At 39.3% G+C, this 21,656-nt stretch overlaps 1 protein-coding gene across 2 annotated transcripts in view; it reads left to right on the top strand.

The window, feature by feature from the left end:
* Window positions 1-1,897: 1,897 nt before the first annotated feature.
* Window positions 1,898-21,656, top strand: part of SENP6 (SUMO specific peptidase 6) — a 76,536-nt gene continuing 56,777 nt past the window's right edge. For both annotated transcript variants that reach the window (XM_080616977.1, XM_080616976.1), the window contains exon 1: window positions 1,898-2,089. In XM_080616977.1, coding sequence (XP_080473103.1) covers window positions 2,038-2,089 — 52 coding nt within the window. In that variant the 5' untranslated portion in view covers window positions 1,898-2,037. The remainder of the gene's footprint in view (window positions 2,090-21,656) is intronic.

Below are 21,656 nucleotides of genomic sequence, written 5' to 3'. Positions count from 1 at the left end.
TTCTTTACCTGCCATTTCTACTTTAGAAGGTATCATAATCTACACTGTGCCTCAGCTCACTAAAAATAAGACTATGGAGCTATATTTGATGCCTTGACTTGGATCAACAAAAGCACACTACTGTGTGTCAAACATCTATTCAAAAAACTCATAATCCTTAGCTTTTTAAAAATAGTAAATAACTGAGTAGACATGAAGCAGTCTGGTCTCAACTGTGTGTTAAGAACTTGGTTTTGTGAATTAATGCTGTAACCTCTGCAGTAAACCCTCCATCTACACAATGATCGTCTGAGATACAATAGGATACTTTTTGAAAATTACATTCTGGATTTCCATTTTTCTGGGGTTTTTTGTTTGTGGGCTGGTTTATGTTGCTGTTAGGATTTTGTTTTGTTGTTTGGGGTTTTTTTAAGTTAGGTTTCTATCAAGCATTTCTGCTGAAGTCTTCTGATTTCTGTATAATTAGCTTGCACCAATTTTACCTATTTTTTTCCTTTTAATTTTATTAAAATTAAATATTTTATTCAGAAGTCTTTTTTTTTCTAAGGACATTCTGAAGATCAGGGCATGTTGGCCAGCACTGTTCCAGCTTTTGGAATTCTTTCTAATCACTCATTAGTTCTGGTGGTGTGAGGTAGCATTTGGGGAGAAGCCTGACGTCTCATTGTGTTTTCTTCCACGCCAGTTCTGCACTCTTATCTGCTTCTGTGTACCTCTTGCTTGTGTAAAAACTGAGCATTCCTACTTGCAGTATTTTTAAATACTTTGGCTTATGACTATGGTTGGTGTCAATACAGAAAACTCAGTTTTTAATTTCCATATGCACTAGGCACTTGAACTTACCTAATTTAGGACTTTAGTCTACAAATTCTCAAGTTCAAGCACCTTTGGGAGCTCATTTTTCAAGCATTAGTAATTTTTGTAAACTAGCTACTTTAAGTTAGACATAAAAATTCCCCTGTTCTGCAGTAAAAATCAGGTCAGGAGAATTCCAGATGAAGGAACCCATTCAAGAAAGGAGGATCTACTTTTCCCTACCTCAAGACTGTCACAGTTTACCTCCCAGGTTTTAAATGAATGTATTTTTCATACTTTGGCTTCACAATAAGTCTTTTTAAAATGTAAAACCTCATATGCTAAAAAAGGGGTTTTTAAATTCAAACACACCTGAGAGCATGACTTGCAATTTCTGTATAGTCGGCTTGGCAACGCTTTTCGTTTTGAAGAATCCAGTTTTGCATTTAAATACCCCTTGATTAGGCCACAGGTTTTATGATTTGTAAGAACTCGTAAGACTTGCGTGGCCTCTAACCCAAGCGTTAGCACGGTGGCAGATCAGCGGGCCCCAGAGCTGCGCTATGGGCTCCCACACTCCTGAAAGTCCATTCATTTTACGCAGACCGATCCACCTCCTCACCTCCCAAAAGCTGCCGCCTCCGAGCTGATCAAGGGGGGAGCGGGAGAGCCCGAGGCATTACCGGGTGCAGCCTTACTGCGGCCATTTTATCGTCTAGGGGCCGCCGGCTTCCCGCGGCCCCCAGCGCGGGTGGCGGGCCGGGCGAACCGGGAGTCCAGGCAGCGGTGTGCCGGTGAGGTCCCGCCGCGCCGTTCATGGTGGAGAGGGGCGGCAGCGCAACGCGCACCGTTCCCTTATCCTCCCCGTGTGCTCTGAGGTACCGCCGGCGGAGCCCCGGCCAGGCCCGCCTCCCCAGCCGGGCGCCATCAGCGGCTGCTGGGCCAGAACCAGCCGGCAACCCCTCGGGGGACTGCTGGTGGCGGGCTCGGTGAGGGAGGAGCGGGCACGCTATCCCCGCTTCCTCCTGAACGAGTTCCGGAAGGCAGCGCGGCCCGGGCCGCCGTGCGCGCGGACTGGGAGCGGGAGAGGGCCGGGCCTCAGCGGCGCTGCCGCCGCTGCGGGTCACCCAGTCTTCCGCAGTGGGGGTGGGCGGCGGAGCGCGCAGGCCGGGGGAAGGGCCAGGCCCCGCCGTCTCTCTGGGCGATGGAGTGAGTGAGGGAGCGAGGCTCGGCAGCAGGAAGATGGCCGGTGGCGGCAGTGGCGGCGGCTGCAGAGACAGCTTGTTTCTGGAAGGTGAGTGTATGGCTGAGAGGGGGGGAATGCGGCCCATGGGCTGCGTTTTCCTTCTGGCAACCAGTAAGGGGCACGGTACAGACTGGGGAATGGGAGAGGCGGGCGTGTGTGTGTGTGTACATCTGAGGGGTAGAGGAGGAGGAATGGGTCTCCTTCTGGGGACGACGACAATGAGAGGTGGCTTCGTGGTGGGGGAAGGGTGGGTGCCGTTGAGGGGTGGTTTGATTTGGTGAAAAGAGACCTGCTTTTGAGGGAGGGGTTAGTCAGGGCGATTCTACTCCTTATTCTTTTATTTCTGTTAATGTTCCGACGCTTTGGAAGTGCAGTGGTTTCTTTGTAGGGGCAGAGGTTTGAGAGTAGCCTGAGCTTGGTGCAGCAGGGCCGGTTTTGCAGCGGGAGAGATCTTCTGTCGGCGGGTCGGTGGGCTGGTGGGCGGTTGGGCAAGGTTAGCTCTAGGTGAGGAGGGGAGGCCAGGATTGCTGTGCCGCCTCCCCGCTGCACTGCCTTGCCTTTAGCCTGCTCTCAGGCCCCGGCCTAGCCCGTACCCTTTCACCCCACCATAAAATGAGGCTCGTGTGCTTCTAAAATACTATTTTAAATGTTTGGGACTGAGGTTAATTTTGGGAGGCGGATCATCCTTACATTTATGATGCGAGGCTGATGACGAATCTGTCCGTAGCAAGTGAAAGAAACCTTTAGCGTGTATAAAGCCTTGAGTAATATTTTTGATGTACGGGTTTGGTGGTTCGGTGGTTTGTTTGTTTGTTGGTTTGTTGTTTTTCTTTTTTGGTCACTATAAATCTATTAATTATAATTCAGAAAGTCTCCTGAAATTCGAATGCCTTTAACTGTTGAGCCTTCAGTTTCACCAATAAAAAAAAAAAAATTAATAAAATAACTCTGCTATTGTAGTCTTACAAAATTGCTATGAGCACATATCCTGATGGCATAGGTCAATAGTCTGTTAAATTCTGCTAAATTACCATGATGATAACAAAGAAAAATACATGTTAATGAAATAATTTTTTCCTCATAAGCAGAGTTTTTCAAGTCAGGTATAAGTTTAGCATTGGAGATTTTGCAGTACCTTTATTACACAGAGCACACACCTCTTGCAGACTTTCTCTTGCTCTAGTATGTTGGGCTTTGGTTTTTATTAATAGATGTTCTGGAATAGAGGTACTATGTGAACAAAAATACTGCTTGTTGTTTTGAGTAATTAATCTGAAATTCTGATGTTCAGAAACTCTTTCTGCTTAATAACGGCTATTATGTTACTTCCCTTCTACCTTTAAAGTGGTGAAATGCAGACACTGTTTTTTCCTGAACTCTCTCCACAGAATACAGTGAGCTTTGCTCAGACAACTAAAATTGTCAAGGTAATGATGACTAGTCACTGTCTTCTGTTGTACGCTTTGGCTGTTTGCTGGTCGGATGGGTGGCTAAGAAAAGACAGATTTCATATGCATCACTCACATGTTTTCTACTTAGGAGATCTCTTTCCAAGAGCAGGACCAATACAACACTGGGTAGCATCCCCATTAGAAGCTCCAGTATTCCATGGCTGGTGAATTATCAGCTGGTTTTGTTTTTCCCCAGTATTTGGGGACGTATTAATTTTAGGACTGATGATGTGATAGCGTGAATGTGCATGCATGTGTGAAGCAAAACTAATGTGGATGGTGACAAAAAAATTCTAAGGATGGCCCAAGTCCAAATGGGATGATAGTACTATACCAGATCTAGTAAGAGCTGGTAAACTTTGTTCTGATTTGAAACAAAGGAAAAAGAAGGCTTTCTGATGTTATTTGAGAGGGATGAGATGTGCTTATTGGGGATGGTGACTTTATAGGAAAATGTAAAGGCACAGAACATATATATATTTATAGGGTTATTTGGCAATCTGTAATCTGGAGCTGAGAGCACATTAGATGCACCTAACGATGTTAGAACCACCATTATCCAAAGGTGAGACAAGCACAAGAGTGCCAGGCTTGTGAAATAAGTGTAACATGGGCAAAAACAGATGAAAGTGTACAGAGTAGGAAATATGGCAACTTTTATTGCAAGATGATGATTGGTCTTTGAACCTATAGGTACATCTGTAAGTAGTCTGTATATTTCATTAACTCTATTGAAGTCTATGTAAGCAACAATCAAAAATTGTTTACTTGATGTTTTTGGAAGTGTTATATTAAAGGCTGGTGAAGAGGAAGGGGAGGACTCTTCTGTCCATCCCTGGTGTTAAAGCATAAAACTAATTATGTGCCAAGTAGATGTTAGATCCATCACTGATTAAATTCAGTCTAATGGAAACAGTGCTGTTTAAATGTGTACCCATATGTGTATGTGTGTATACATATGTGTACACAGAAACTTCTGATCCTGTCATGCTTGAGTTATCAGTCAGACTTAAGATAAACATACAGGTAAATTAAATAAATTGCTTTTAAGTGTGATGGTTGTTCAGAATTTTGTTTTTGATTCCACATGTCTAGTAAGATACTCGTTTAGTGTAACAGATGTTACTATGAAGAAATGTGGCTGTCATTCTGCTGTTAAAGTGCTTCCTTTTAATATTTTTATTATTTTATTCTCCTATAAAAACAAAACGGTCTTTCTTTAAAGATGTTCCTTCAGTGATTTATCTGTTGCCTTTCTGGTAATGCTGTTGTTGAATGCAGTGATTCATACTGGTACATGTTTTTTGTCCAGTTTTGCATGTCTAATGTGTCATCATTATTTATCTGTGTTGTATAGACTGTTCAATGGAAAATGTGAAAGAGATTCTTAAAACTATAATGTTTGACTTTTTTTTTTTTTTTTTTTTTTTCAAGCTGCATTTGTTACCATTCTGGAGCAGTGCTAGTAGTCGATATGTTCTATACAATGATATACATGGTCTGTGTGTTTACTTTTCATGAAATGTCAGGACTGTTAGACTCTAGAAGTGTGGAAAGTACCTTATTTTTGTTATTTAAGCTAGTTTGCATGTGGAATTAGCAAAACTTTTCTGAATTTACTTTCCTAAAGTAAGGTTTCTAAGTTATAGGTAGAATATGCAGAAATTCACGGTAACAAATAGCCCTGTGACATGGGAATTCTTTCCTGACTTGGAGGAGTAGAAATTTAGTCATTCCCATTTGAAGGAATTCCTGTGTTTTTCAACTGATAGTCACACCTAAAATAAGAAACAGTGACATGCAAATCTCTTTGGATTTAGAGTAGGGGGATGTTCAGCATGTGGGAATGGAGATGACTTGTAATCATTCCCCCTGGAGAAAAATTGTGAGAACTTGTGTTATATTCTGCCTCCTTGGATATTGCTGAGTTGCAATGAATTTGTAAATTCTCTTTTCCAGCCTTTCATTTAAAGCTTCCCTATGTTTGTGCAGTTGACAACAGGCAAATTTTAAAGTATTCCTATATGCATCTATTTTCCTGATGAAAGGAGAAACATTTTGTTCCTTCCTGCCTTTTTCTGCCTTTTTTTTTTTTTTCTTTTTTTTACCTTCAGTCTCCTGGTGGTTACAGTAGTGATACTGAGAACCAGTATTGAATTTTCTTTCTGAGGATCTCCTTCCTAAGGAATGTTACCAGTCCATACCTTCAGAGCTGCTGAGAGATTTCAGTGCAGTCATGACAGGAATTTGCTCAATTTTGATCCCATTTTCTTGGCTACAAGTTTCCTAATAACAGTAGAGAAAACTGTGAGGACTTCCTATTAACAGCAGCAACAGAATCTTTACAGTTGTCTGTCAGAGGACTTTAGAAGACTGCTTTGTTTTTCATTCAGCTCACATGTAAAGAATAGTCTTCACAAAGTAAGGGTTGTAGACTTCTGTATTTTCTTAAAGGTAGCTGAAATTCTGGAGTGGTACAGAAACATGCAGTATTTATATCTTAGTGTATAGACACAGAGGTGCCATTTGAAGTGATCAGCCTTTCCTGCCTTTTTCTTCCTTCCCCCTTCCCCCCCCCATCATATTGAGAAATCACTGACAGGAGTAATACAAGTTAGGAGGGCAAAGAGGAGTTTATATTCAGGTAGAACACTTGAGGATTTGCTACCTTCTGTGAATCTTCATTTTTCTCTTAACAGTGAAATTTAATTATTAATTGTTGTAACCGTTCCTGAAGCAATCTCTGCTGCTTTGTTTATGACCTAGTGGAGATGAGTATTAGCTTGAAAATGAGGGGAAGGGATATTTCAGTATCGTTCACTTTGTTCTGTGTCTTTATCATAATCTAAACTCCTGCTCTATGATGTTGAATTATTCTTTGGTTTGTGTCAGTCCCGTAAATGTCCAGACATGTTCTGTTCCTTTCTTCTGTTTTACTTTAGAGTAGTTTTTGATCGGAAAGTGAGAAACTTGTGAATTTTCCATGTTTGCTTATGTCTCCCAGTCTCTGACCCATTCAGAATTTCTTTCCAATACTGCCTATGTGTCTTTTTAGACCTTTGTTCAGATGTCCTTTCCAGTAGTTTTAAGAATAAGAAACCTTCTCATTAACTTCAATGACAGATTATATTCTAGGACTGAAATCCACTTGCTGAGAAAAGTGAAACTATTTTCTTATTGTCTTATTTTTTTATATGTGCCTATCTGACTTTTGAGTAAGACAGGCTGCTTCTTAAGACATGTAGAAAAATACTAAAAATAAACTTATCTATTAATGCTCTAAAACACGTTGTAATATGCTTGGTAGCACATTCTTAATAGCCTATGTCCAAGTCCTCTTCCACATCATCACCTCCTTTTTAAGATTTAGAATTCTAGGAGCCCAGGTTTGTCCTCAGCTTTCTCCGTTTGAAAGCATCTGTGTGCAGTATTCTGGTTTTCATTATGGAGGCATTTATTATTTGGTAGTTTTTCCTAAATAGCTACTACTGTAGTAATTTTGCACGAAGTGGGACATAGAAGCTTCAGGTGTAAGAGTAACTGTCTTGTATGGGATGCCTCATTGATTGTTTTCTGGCACTTGGATTTGGTAGTAAAACACTACGCTTTGAAAAAGTACAGAAATTCTACTGAGTTTTAGTGGAGGGAAAAAAAAAAAAGAGAATGTTCCTAAAAGAGATCCTTACACTCTTCTTTATGTAGGCAGAAATACAAAAGTAATAGTAATAACACAAGTAATGACAGCAATATGTGGCTTGATAGCAAGCATAAACCAATATTTTCCAAATGTCTGTTTGAAACACTTTTATGATGATCCTATTTGGATATTTTAGTCTTTTGCTTCTTGTTTTATGTAATGGATAAAATGTAATAGATTATTTATTGTAATGGTTTCAACAACAACTTTGGCTTTTATTACTATTGTTTTTGTAAGACTGCATGGATTGCAGTGCAGTGTCAGACGTTCTATGGAGTTTTAGTTGTGTCTCCTCGTGGAGAGAACTGAGGGGTTTCAAGGTGTGTTATGTTGTAGCAGGTCTATGATGTGAGATTGATCACCAAACTCACCACTTTTAAATACTGCTTTATAAGAATATGAGGGGGTTTTAGGTCATATCGTATAATTTTGTCTCCTCTCTTCCCACTAACAGCTATTAAACCTTTTGTTTGCAGAGGAGTAGAGATCTCACAAGTAAACATCTAGGAATTTTGTGATACTTGGCTTACTTCCTTAAAATAGAGAAGTCAAAATCAGCGAAAGGTTTCAGTGCTGCCTCAGTATGCTTTGGTTTGCTTCTAACCTGTGAGTTCACAGACTGGCAGAGTAGTCTGGGGTCAGGACAGCCAGAGCACTGAGTACGTGGGACAGTGTGTGCCTCCATCTGTGTGTATCTTGCAGAAAGGAGTAGAAGAGTGTACAGAATAGCTGCAGGAGAAAACAAGATAAACAAAAATGGAGCTGTTGTGGTGGTGGAGGTTGGAGAAATAAAGGCAACAAATTCTTTTTGCAGGAAAACCAGCAAATGCAATTTTTCTCTTAGCTTGGTTGTTCTAAACAAACAGGCACTTCCATTGGGGGAAGTGGTTTGGAAAGTTAATTTCTTTTGGCCAATGTTTTAGCACCTATATGGTTTCAATTTAGAGGGTTTTTGTGGTTGAGGTATTCTTACATAGGTTGAAATTTGTCTAATGCTCTGTACTTGATTACTTTGTGCTTACATTTAAGAAAATTAAAGCACTAGTAAGAACTAGTAAGAAGTTTACTGTTCTTATTCAGTGTATATGTAGAATTAAACCTGGTGGTAATTTGATCTTACACAATTTTTTAAAGCATGTGTTCTTAAACTTCCTTTTACGGTGTTCAGCAGCTTAGTGTGTATAATATTTTCAGGTGAAGTAAAATTTGGTGTCTTATGCTGGCCAAGTCAGTTGCATATGAATGTCGTGTTCAAAGGAGTAAATGGCACTTTTATAGTGGGTGCTCAGCAGCCTGTGTTGATGGATATCATGACACAGAAATAATTACCTGGCAATCTTTATTTCCTTGATCCTTCAAAAATATAAGACTAAAAAAAAAGTGTTTTTTATTTTGCTGCTAAGGCCACAAAATTTCATTTCGTTTAGGAAATGTGGAAAAGATAACCAATTGTTAATTAACGGGTTAAAATCAAACAGTATATTTTTAATAATTAAATCACTGCCAATTCAGTGACACACATTTAGACTGGAAGCTTTGTTTGAGAACTGCTAACATGGTATAAGTAGAGCTTAGTAGTTTGTTAGTACATAGATGTATTTTTGAGATGTCTTCTGAGTACTTTCAACAGAATGTCATAAAAGTACTGAAAACTTATTTAATTTTCTTGTATGGTGTAGTCTCCATGCACAGACCTGGGGATTGTGCCAAATGGAATTCAGTCCCTAAATTACAGTCTAGTATAAATCAGAATACAGAATGGCTAATGGTTATTTGGGTACTGTAGCTAACAGGGATGATTAAAAGTAAGTAACTTGTGAGAAGATGTTTTATTTTGATTTATGGGTTAATGTCTGCCGTGAGTTAAGGAATTAGCATTTTGGCAGTGCTGCTGCTTAAATAACTTTAAATAATCTGTGGAAGGAATTATGTTCTAATATATGAGGATAGTTGACTATTGAAAGAATTGTAGCAAATGCATGAGTACTGATGTGTAGTTAATGTACAGTAGCAATTTGCAGCATGGATAGCAAATTTGAAAATAAAGCTTTCAAAATAAACTGAAGAACAGTAAAATGATTAAGGTGTGATGCTCTATTGTCTTGAACAGAATAATAATAAATTGGGTATATGAATTCCCTAAAGCAGCAAACTGTGACATTGCTGCTTTTATCTTATCATGCAGCAACTCCATTTTGGATGCAAAGCTGAATGGCAACTATTTATTGTTTCTCTTTGCAAGACTTAAAATTATTAGTTGGTCTGGAGATAGGGACTAACAGATCATTATTGACTGATTACAGGTAGGTGTTGCAGCTGTGCTGCACTTAAACTGCAGGTGGGGGCAATATGCCTGCTTCTCTACTCCCGATGCTCCCCCACCTTTCCTCCCCCGCCTCAAATTGCAGTCTTGCGGTGTGTCTTGTACTGTCCTACCACCCCTGAGACTTACCAGTTTATTGCCAGAGAGGTTGAAGTTGTTGTGCATAGTTTTCTCATATTGGTGCTTTGCCAAACCTCTGTTGAATTTGCTCACTGAACCGTAAGTGGGAGAGGCTGGACAATGACTTGAACTGCGGAGAGCAGACAGACTGGATGTGAGAAAAGGGTATTCCTACTTTCATCTGTCATTGGTGACCTGTTAAATCAGGTTAAGTTTTAATATGTAACTTAAACTTTAGAATAAATAATTTTGTGTAACAGCAGCTTTACTCTTCCTAGGGAAATGCAGTTACTTTAAATAACAGGTTAACTTCTGTGCAGAACAAGTTTTAAGGCTAGAGACAGGAGGGAGTAAATTAAAAGGCTGTGGTTATTCCCGAGTTGATCAGCAGGCCGTCAAAAAGTTTTTGTTGATGGGTAAGCACTCCAAGTGCTGCATGAGACAAGGAAACATTTCTGAATGAGTGTCACAGTCATTCCTATGAAAGAATAATTTGGAGTGAAAGATGCTGACTTTGGGATATCTTTCTCTAACTGAACCTTCAATGATAGTAAATAACAGTGATGATCGAGAAACTGTACAAAGACTTCCTGAGTTTTATTTGTTTGTTTTTAGACCATGTAAGCTGGAGCAAAGTCTCCCTGTTGTTTGTTTGGAGTTTTTTATGTTTTAATTTTTTTTAAATAAGACTTGCCACAAGGCTGTTTTGGGAATGATATATACCAATAATATTTTGCTGGTGTAGTAAAACGTAATACTACATGATATGGTTAATATTATGTAATCTTTGAAGAGTAAGTCTGTAAGGAACCACTGCAGAAATATTTTTATGAGAATGTTTTTGTTCAATGCCATACAATTGTTTCACTTGCACTAAAATTCATTCTTCTGAAATATTTTTATTAATGATGTAGGTTATAGTGTCGTGCTTGTTTGGCATGTCAGATTTTTATGGTTCATTTAGCAAAATACGAATATCCTGATGATAACAATTTAATACAACAGTCTAACAGAAAGATTATTTAAAAGCCTATTAGATGAGAATTTGAACTATGCAATAGATGTTAGCTTTCATATTTACAATTGCCTTTGTGATTTCTGAGGGTCACTTCTAGAAACATTTATTAGAGTCCATTGTAACTGTATTTTTAGCAAGCTTTACTGCTCAAGAGGCAATTTAAGGATCCTTTACAACTGCAAGTAAACTTTCAAAAGTTTATTCTGTTGTACTGCTCTGGTCCAGGTTATGATGATGGCACAGTGGGGCACTAAACCTTTTAACTGACATTACCAGTTCTGCTATTAGGCAAATATATTTTGTATATAGCTGAATCTTTACCTTTTGAATACCACCAAAAAATCCCCAACCTATTATTAGTGTAGTAAAGAAGTTATTTGTCATCTAACAAAGCCTTTGTTAGATGGAAGAGGCACTGTTCCTTACTTGGAAGAAAGACTTATGGTGTGCACTGTGATCAAAAGAACTGATAGATCAAGGTAAGGATAATTTAATCTTTGGGTGAAGGTGGCTGAAACTCATCTCTAGTTGCAGGCTGGTGTCTTAAGTTGGATGTTTTGCTTCAGCTGTCTTTTGAGTGTTATTTCTTGAAAAGTAGGTTTGTAACTGTTAGCGGTCAACAGGCTGACGTGTTATTTTGTTATATTAACGATTGATAGCACTTCTTCACTGCCTTTACAAGTAATTACTAAGAAAATGTTTGTTTTTCCAGGGATGTTAAAGTTATTTTTTAGCTTTTTAAAAATAAATCCCACTTAGTGAATTTTAGTATACTGCGGTTTAGTTAATAGTTGTCAGTGTTTCTTAAACTTGTTGTTACGTCTAGTGAACTTTTATACTTCCATCACGAAGAACACTGTGGTTTTAATGCAGTAACGTAGTTGTATTACATCATGTCTTGTTGCATTTGGTGATCTCTAAGTGCAGAGGAAATTGACATATATGATGTGTCTGATATAAGCAGGAGGCTGTTGCTTATTTGTGTTGCATTTCTCTGGTTTTTGTTTTGTTTTGTTTTTTCCAACCAGACATGCTTTACTTGCAGGGTTATTTTCTAACTCTTAGAGTCCCCACGTGTGGGGCCATATTGAATGGCCATGGTAGTAATTGTGCCAGCAATTTACAACACAGCCAGGCCTCCCTAACTGCTCTGTGCTGTTCTGAGTTACAGTCCTGCTGCCCCTCCCAGAGACACTGCCCTTGCTCATAGCTTTGCTTGAGTCGACACCAGCACTTCTCTGGCTTCATGGCGAGTTGGCTGAAGGAACTAAATTGGCAGAAAACTAATCCTCAGGGGGAAGTGTTGGTGGAGCTAGTCTGCATTACTTTTCAGCCATATCAGCAGTCTAATCCAGCTGACTGCCCTCTCATTTGGGTATGAAAGCTTGCCAGTGTTACTAAGAATAGGGGGAAAAAAGCAGGTCTTTTGGTCTTTACAGAAAAGCAAATGTGAATTTTTCTCACAACCTAAAGTTTAATTGACTCTTTCATATTCCTTTCACCCTTTCCTTACTCAGATTTTTCTGAGATGTGCCTTTTTCATTTGGGCAAATTATCGAGTTTTTTTTAATTGAGGTTTTCTTTATCTGTGCTTTTTTGCTGTCCGTTTCAGCTGGATTTTGAACAGCTGGCAACGTCAAATAAGTGTCTTGCTTTTTTTGGCTTTAATTACATTTTAAAGTTTTTTCTTTTGTCCTGCATTTGCATTTTCTTGTAAAAGTCATGGAACCATTCTGGACTTTAATTTCTGTATGGTTTTATATGAAGGGGATAATACCTGTGACATAGTTTTAAAAGTTTGCAGAAAGTGTTAAATAATACATATTCTTATTTTTTGTTTCTTCTTCCCTTTGGTATGTAGATACAGTGCTTTATTGCAACCTGACATTCCAGTTGTTGCAGCAAAGCTGAAAGCTTAACTGTTGGCTGCCAAATTTCCAGGTACTTAGGCTAGGTTATTAATCTTACCCTGCCTTTTAGCACTTTATAAAAATAGATTGTTTAGTGTTGCTGTATTTTCAGTTGCACAAGTTTAGCTTTTCTTTATGAAGGTGGATCCCATGGTGTATAGCTGAGTCTAAAATCAGAAGTGTGTAAATCAGATGCATAATATCCTGTAAGATTTCCTGCTGTGTTTTGCTTATATTATAAAACTCTTCCACTGTTTAGAATTCGAGATCATATGTGATTAACATCACATACGGATTTGCCACAGAAATTATGTTCTGGAGTTCTTGTTTGCGTGTCATCTTCCTTGAAATGGCTTGTTAGCTTTATATACTTTTTCACATTTTGAGAGGAAACTGTCAGTTCAGAAGTTCCCCCTAGCCTATCCATGTTCCATTTTTCCTTATAAAATAGGAAGATAACTCTCCTATATTTATATTTCATATAAAAAACCTTAAACTTTCTCCTTACTTTCTGAATTTTTTAGTATGTCTCTAGTCTAGCAATAGAGGCCTTATATAAGTAGAGAAATAAATTCATAGTGCTAACGAGCAGAAAAAAAAACCCAAACCTTTTTGTTTCTTTTTTCTCTTTTTTTTTTCTTCTTGTTTATTGTTGGACCCTTGTGTGGAAAGTTTGAACGGGTGGCAGAGAGAAAAGTGACTGAGGTACTTCTTTTTGGGAGTGTTTGCGATGATGGTGCAGTTGCCTTAGGTGATGCTTTGTAGCTACGAGTAGTCACTGGTTTTACCTGACTGCTGGTTGGAATCACGTGGGTTGGAACCTTCTGCCCCAACCAAGACCAACTGGATCAGTTTGCTTATTTGGTCATGATGCAGGACTTTGTTGTTGTTGAACTATGTAAGGTTCTTGTCAACCCATTTCTTTTGCCTGTCACGTCCTTCTGAATTGTAACCCTGGCTTTCACTCTATCAACTGCTTCCCCAGATTTGGCATCATCTACAAACTTGTTGAGTGCAGTTGGTCCCAGCATCCAGATTATTAACGAAGACATTAAACAGTACTGGCTCCAGTACTGATCACTATGGGATGCCAGCAGCTGGATTTGTACTGGTAGTCATCACCCTTTGACCCCAGTGGTCCAGCTGGTTTTCCTCTCACATTCTCATTCATTTACTCGGTCCATGTCTCTGTAGTCTGTCTATAAGGACCCTGTGAGAGACCATGTAAAAGGCTTTGCAACACCCATTGCTCTCCCTTTACCTACACAGCCAGTCATCTCACTGTAGAATGCATTTGGGTTAGTCAGGTTTGCCCTTGATAAATCCATGTTGTCTGTTCACTTTCTTGTCATCATGTAGGTGGGAATGGATTCCTGGAAGATTTGATCCATAACTTTATCAGGTGTTGAGATGAAGCAGACTAGCCTGTAGTTCACCAGGTCGTCATGTTGCTCATCTTGAAGATAGGTATGATATTTTTCCAGTCATTGGAAACCTTTCTTATGCCATGACTCTTCAAAGATAATGTAGAGGGGCCCAGCAGTGACGCTGGTAAGTTTCCTCAACACCATAAGATACATCCTGTCTGATCCTGTGGACTTCTGCTTGTACAACTGGCTTAAGGGTTCGTTAATAATATCTTCCTTGGCAATGGGTGATGTTGCATTCTCACATATTGTGCTGGTAGACTTGGGGAACTGGGAGGTCAGGGGGCAAAATTTATGAGTGAAAACTGGAGTATCAAAAAAAAAAAAAAAAAAAAAAGTTCAGCGTTTTCCATGTCTTTTATCACTAGGTTCCTGTCTCATTGAGCAGTGGGCCCATGTTTTCTGTAGCATTTGTTTTGCTGCTGGTGTAAATAAAGAAGCCCTCATGAAGTGCTTCTGCATTAGTTTCTGATGCTGTCATAAGAGCAGTGTCCTTGGGTGATACCTCTACATCTCTGTTGGGAGAATCAGTAGAAAAGGTCATAAAACACTGGTCATTCATTATGTGGTTACCACCACAATCTTATCAGAAAAACAAAAATTTTCGAAGACATAGTCAAGAAAATGTTTAACGTACTTCAAAGCTTTATCCTCCTTTTATCCTTCTCTGTTACTTGTTAATACTTAGCAAAGGTTAAGCACGGTTCAGCAAATGAGCAAACTTAGGCAGTTTGGTGGTTTTGAGTCCAGTCATTATACATGATATTCTACACTGTAAGCAACCCAGTGTGCATTAAAGTCCTGAAGAAAACCCCCAGTCGTTTATCAGAACATGCAGATTTTCTACCTTTGAACTACAGACCTCTTATAAATGCTCTTTCTTTGCAAACTTTCTGTTCAGGAGTGGATGCCCTGTATTTGTCATTGTTCTTCTGTTGTTACCACATTCTTGAAAGGGTAGGGGGTTTTTATTAGCAATCTGAGAATTTAGATTACCTCAATGTGTGAAAGATTGTCCGTACTTTGTATTCATTACATTGGTATCATAGAACTTTACTACTGAACTCTGTCTTCATGTAATATCTCACTATCCATTTATGTTTGCTGCCTGTTATTGGAAGTGGCTTTGACAGTTTTTTGCATCTGCAGCTAATTTAGGGGGAGGAAAGTTAAAGCATCTTTTAAGAAATAGATCTCTTAAATCTGTACTTACAAATGAAGGTTAGGCTATGGTTCCATGCAGTTTTCTTTGGTGCCTAAAATAATCTCAGTTCCTGGCTGCCCCTTTCCTCTGCTCCACTGTCACAGCTGTGCTGTGGTAGTATGGTCAAGCAGATGGGGGAACTGATAAGAGTTGAAAAATAACTTTGCCCCTTCCCTGCTGCTCAAGGTATTTTTGCCTGAATTAGTTTTATTCCCCAGGTTTGCTCTTAGTGAAGAAACAGCGGTGCTGACATAGGAGGGGTGCAGGGCAGGAACAAGAAACCCCAGCTTTTAGAAAGTGTGAGGGGGAGTAAACCCTTTTACGTAGTGCTGCCTACGTAAAAATGTGAAAATGCAGTCTCAACTGTGGTTATACATTGATGTACCACAACTGATGATATCAAAGCTGGAAGATAACAAGCTATTTTACATAGATGCCCGAAGAAGCCTGTCTGAAAGAGTAATGAAACAACGGGGAAAGTGAAACAATTGAAAAAAATATTTCTCTGTCAGACTTCTGTGAAGAAGAAACTTAACGTGAGCTGGCAGTGTGCGCTCGCAGCCTGGAAAGCCAGCCGTATCCTGGGCTGCATCAAAAGGAGGGTGACCAGCAGGTCAAAGGAGGTGATCCTGCCCCTCTACTCTGCTCTCGTGAGACCTCACTTGGAGTATTGTATACAATTCTGGTGTCCTCAACATAAGAAGGACATGGAACTGTTGGAACAAGTCCAGAGGAGGGCCACGAGGACGATCAGGGGACTGGAGCACCTCCTGTATGAAGACAGGCTGAGAAAGTTGGGGCTGTTCAGCCTGGAGAAGAGAAGGCTGCGTGGAGACCTCATAGCAGCCTGAAGGAGGCTTATAAGGATGATGGGGAGGGGCTCTTCATTAGGGACTGTAGTGATAGGACAAGGGGTAATGGGTTCAAACTTAAACAGGGGAAGTTTAGATTGGATATAAGGAGAAAGTTCTTTACTGTTAGGGTGGTGAGGCATTGGGATGGGTTGCCCAAGGAAGTTGTGAATGCTCCATCCCTGGTGGTGTTCAAGACCAGGTTGGAGAGAGCCTGGGGTGGCATGGTTTAGTGTGAGGTGTCCCTGCCCATGGCAGGGGGGTTGGAACTAGATGATCTTAAGGTCCTTTCCAACCTGAACTATTCTGTGATTCTATGTGTACTTGTATTCTCTTGGCAATATATGTGATGACTGTAAATGAACAAGAGATTAGAAAACTTAAAAGCATTCTTTTTTATTTATTTAAATATGAGTCTGGATGAAGGCAATGATTTGAGCACATTTAAATTAATTTACATTTTTTGTGTCAATGCTGTAGTATCTGGTAGGTTGATTTCAGTTGTGATGGTCTAAGCATTTCTAAGAGGAGGCTTGTATTATTTCTGTGCCATGTAACTGGGGAAAAAGAATGTAAACTTCTGGAAAGATACCTTGGTCTTGTAACAAACCTCTTGTTTGATTCAGGTTTCACGTTTAGGATTGTTCTTGGGCACACAGAAAGAGATGTCATCTCAGCAGATGAAAGACTTGTAAAAGCTTCTGTGTGTTGTAATAGAAACCTTATCATCTCTACTGTTGTATTCCGAGGGTGGTGAGGAGTTGTTCTGGCAATCCAGTGATGTACCTGAAAAAGTTGCTATCCTAGAAAAGTTGGTCTTCATGTGGCCAGTTAAGGCATCTAGCATCTGTGTTAGGTTGACCCTGGCTGGTCACCCGGTACGCACCAAGCTATCCTATCACTCCCCTCCTCAACTGGACAGGGGAGAGAAAATATGACAAAAGTCCTTGGTTGAGATAAGGACAGGAAGATCACTCGGCAGTTATCGTCATGGTCAAAGCAACACTCTTCCCCTGCTTCAGCATCAATCCCTTCAGAAACAGACATCTCCAGCATGGGTCCTCTGCAGGATCACAAGTCCTGCCGTAAACCTGCTGCAGCATGGGCGCCTCTCTTCACAAGGGCACAGGTCCTGCCTGGAGCCTGCTCCAGTGTGGGCTTCCCACAGGGTCACAGCTTCCTTTAGGCATGCCCCTGCTCCAGTATGGAGTCCTCCATATGGGCTGCTGGTGGATACCTGCTTCACCATGGGCTACAGGGGAATCTCTGCTCTGGCACTTGGGAGCACCTTCTCCCCTCCTTCTGCACTGACCTTGGTGTTTGCAGAGCTGTTTCTCTCACATATTCTCACTTCCGTCTCCTGACTGCTGTTTCACAGCAGTTTTTTTCTCCTTAAATACGTTTTCCCAGTGGTGCTACCAGTGTTGCTTGTGGGCTCGGCCTGGGCCAGCTTCTGGCATCTTCTCAGAGAAGCCATCCCTGCAGCACTCCTCCTTAACCCCCACTACCAAAACTTTGACATGCAAACCCAATTCAGCATCACATCCAAACCAATAAAGGAATAGGTATGTTTTTCTGGTCATCTGTAGTATAGATTCATATGGAATGATTTGCCTTAGATCATGAGGTAAAAGACACGCAAAAATATCTTCTAAGATGGTATCTTATGTTGGACATAGCAGTTTACTAAATACTGTATATGTCACTCCTCACTTGAGTCACTTCAGTGGTGTAGTGTTTCGGTTTTTTTTTTTTTCTTAGTAGGGGCATTTTTGGTTGGGTTTTTTGTGGGTTTTTTTTTTGTTTTTTTTCTTCTGTAAATGCACAACTTTTCTTCTTCAATGGAGATTCACTGTGAACTTTTTTCCTCCCATTTGGGAATTGTTTAATGACACTATTGAATGATAGAAGCTACTGTGAAAGAAATTTAAGACAAGTGTCCGCACACAGTAACATAAAGGTGTTGATCTGCTTCCTGCCGTTCTTCTTCCTACAAGTATACTCTTTTGTAATCCAAAATTTGTTATTTGTCTTTTACTCAAAAAGACTGTATGAGGACTTTTAAAATGCTGGCTTCAGGATGTGGTTGATAACGTTATGAAAGTTCTCATAAAAAGTAAAATACACATTATTCAGGATTTGATTTTATTGACTTTTAAAAAATTACATACAACTTATCACAGTTGTTTAAAAAAGCAGTGAAATATCCTAGATATATACCTGTTTTAAGTTGTCTGTTTAAAATTCCATCTAGTTTCTTGGGCTCAGAATTGCTTGTCTCCCTTGGTACAACCTCACCAAAGAAAGCTTGTAGTGGGAGGAAAAATGATTTGTCATTGTTAGTGAAATCTGCTCCAGCATGCTGCCTTTCTTGGGAGGAGGCCTTTCTCAGGAAGAGGACTTAGATTGGTTGTTGGCTTCTATCTTAGGGCCAGTTCTGCTTATTTGAATATCTTCACGTTCTGGATGTGAATGTGTCTTGCTGATGAAAATGGCTGTGATAGTATACATAGTAAAAGCTACAACGCAGAGATTCCAAATGTGCTACTACAAAATAGTGAGAGACTTTGCCTGTGTGACAGATAACTTGCTTTCATTGTTAAAAAAAAAATCTGTATAGAATCAGATCCCACATGACCATTCAGATCAAGTAACTCAGCGGAACAGTTCTGCTAGCATGATGGTATAGTTCTAGATTTGCATTTTTTTGGTAGAACCGTGAATGCTAGAGAGAAAAAAAATTTATCCAGAGCTGAGTGAGCAGAACTGGGATACTGAGACTCCTCTTCCATGGCAACTGAGCTGGTCTCTGTTGGTGGACAAACCATCCAACACAGAAAAGCTTTATTCAAAAAAAGGACTACAGAAAATCTTCAAGGAACTTCTTGAAAAGGAACTAAAAGATGCAGCTGGGGTGTAAAATATTTGCAGACAGCTTGGGAGTTAAAGACACCATATTGGAGTCTTACTGTACATGCATGCTGCTTATTTAAATAGACTTTAAAAGGCCTCCCAGATGTTGGCATGGCTGAACAGCAGAGTAAGGTGAAACGTCTGAATTAAAACATTGTCCTTCTTGAAGCTGTATTCTGTATTTTCATCATTTGTATGAATGATGAAAATACAGAATAATGAAAAAGGTGGTGTATTTGACCTATAATCATAATGAGGCAGGAAAAAAAAAGGGAATGTGTGTGGAATAATTCCCAGCAGCCATAAAAACTATTTTTAAGTATTTCTTCAAACTCAGCAGAAAAGTTTCTGCATTATTTGTAGGGTCAATGGACAACCCAGATGTAAAAAGTGGCTTTGGAGAATATAAGGTCATAGCTGAAAAACAGAATTGCTTGCACTCACTTTAACAACACATAAAGATGTCTTCATGCCAGAATATTTCTAAAGAAGGAATGTGATAGTTTATGACTCAAAATGAAGCATCAGTGGAAAAACTGTAGTACATTAAGCAAACAATGTACAAGGCAGCAGGATCAAATGGCGTTCATCCAAGCGTTGCAAGAGGAACTCAGGGATAAAGGAGCTAATGGCTGTAGCATATTACTTGCGGGTTAGAATCATCTTTCTGCTACAGGTAAAGAAGGTAGCTAGTATGATACCAGCTTTTTTAAAATGCAGTGGAGGTATTTGAGGAACTTTACATGAGTGAGCTTTATGACCACACAACCCAAATTCATAGAAATGATAATGAAGATCAGAATTAATTTCACTGTTCCCTTTGTAAAGGCCTTTACCAAAGGATTTTGGAGAGGCTAGTTGCCTCTGGATAAAATTGAAAGTTTTCTAAGGAACAACTGGCAATAGATGGAAAAAGAAGGCAAAAATGGTTTGTGTTTTTAATAGAAGATGTAACTGATTGAATTCCACAAGGTTCTGTGTTAACATTGATGTACAGATAGAAGGAAAAGTGTTTGATACCAAGGTGACAAAGTTTGTAGATGTTTCAGACTTTACTTGCGTTAGTATAATGGCTAGCTATTTAAAGAAAATTGCAGATGCTCAGGTTTGGGGTTGTGTGAGTTAAAAATTATATATGAAATCCACTGTAGGTGAATGTAGTAGTCTAAGTGAATGAGAAGTAAGAAAGAGAATTTTTGTAGGAAACGATTGGCTCTGAACTGGTTCGTACCAGTTGTGAGTGGAAGATACTATCTAGTATATAAAGATCAGTGCAGTTCTCCTTAGCAATGAAAACAGCAAATTCAGTGTCAAGTGTTATTAGTAAAGGAATAAAGAATAAAACAGAAACAACGTGCTGCTGCTTCTGTAGAAAATCATGGCACATACACATCTTGAATATTTCTTACAGTGTTGGTATCCTCATTTCAAAGAGGTACAGTAGACTAGAAGAGCTTCAGAGAGAAGCATTGAGAGTGATTTAAAGGTATGAAGCAACTTCCCTGTGAGTAAAAATTAGGAAGACTCTTTTTCTGCCTGGGAAAAGGATGACCATGAAAGAACACATCAGAGATCTAGGCAGTCATGAGTGAATAGGGAAGAATTACTTATTACTGTCTTCCAAAGTACAAAAACTGGAGGAGTAAAGCACTAAGTAGGAGCAAAAAATACCAGATTAAGTATTTCCTTCTGTTTGTCCTGATTCACTCATATAATGTATAATTGAGCTGAGGTACTATCTGCTGCAAGATGTTGTTGATTCTCTAAAGTAGTCTTGATTAAAAAAGCAAGTGGGGAGACAAAAAGGGCTAGCAAAGGCTGTTAAACGCAAAAATATTACCCATGACTTGGGAAGTCCTTGATACAGAGGTTGAATATGCAATAAATATTTCTGTGTGCCTTGTTTGTACTTTACCCTAGACATCTGTTGGTTGTGATTTTTTTTTTTCTTTTCTATCAAAACAATAATGCCTTCATTATTCCTAAATGCATTTCTAACTATGTGAAGAAAAACATAGTAAGAAAAGACATCTAAATTACACAAAATCAAAGCTGCTGCGTAGTTTGTCATACAGAATTTGTGTGAGACAGCTCTTAGTTGCAATAATTAGGACCTGGAGTGAGCAGTGTCTTGCTTTAATGAGTGCTGTCTCTGTGCTCTGGACCTCCTTCACTTAAGAATACCCCCGTGCTGTCATATTATATGAAAATCTCCATACTGTTGGATATTGCAGTACATAAATTTAATGCAGTGTGACTGTAGTTTCTACTTCATTGATGCCAATGCTGAAATTTCAGTTAGTGTCTGATGTTGAATTAAAAAGAAGCATATTATGTTGAAATTGTACTTGGGGCAGCTCAGAACTGTTGCTTTTATATGGAAAAATTAAACATGTGTTTGGGTATTAGACAAATAATAAATTTTAGGACCTTTTCTGTGTGTGGCATATAGTTCATATCAGAGAAGGAACCCTTAAACTTCCCGGTGTCAGCAAAGCAGTTGAAATTCTTGTAAAACTACTTTGCATCATAATTTTTAATAGCTTGCTAACTTGTTGCATTAGTAATCAAGATGTTGACAGATACTTGTATTTATTTAGGAAAATAAGTCACCGCTGCATTGATGAATTTATTAAATGATGGTTAAACATTAGCATCAACAAAATAAATACTTGGGGAAAATACATGCATCTGGTTTACT

This window comes from Psittacula echo (assembly GCF_963264785.1).
Source record: "Psittacula echo genome assembly, chromosome: 4".
In the NCBI taxonomy this organism is placed as follows: domain Eukaryota; kingdom Metazoa; phylum Chordata; class Aves; order Psittaciformes; family Psittacidae; genus Psittacula; species Psittacula echo.
The sequence above is the reverse complement of the archived record's forward strand: the minus strand, read 5'-3'. Positions and strand labels throughout refer to the sequence as shown.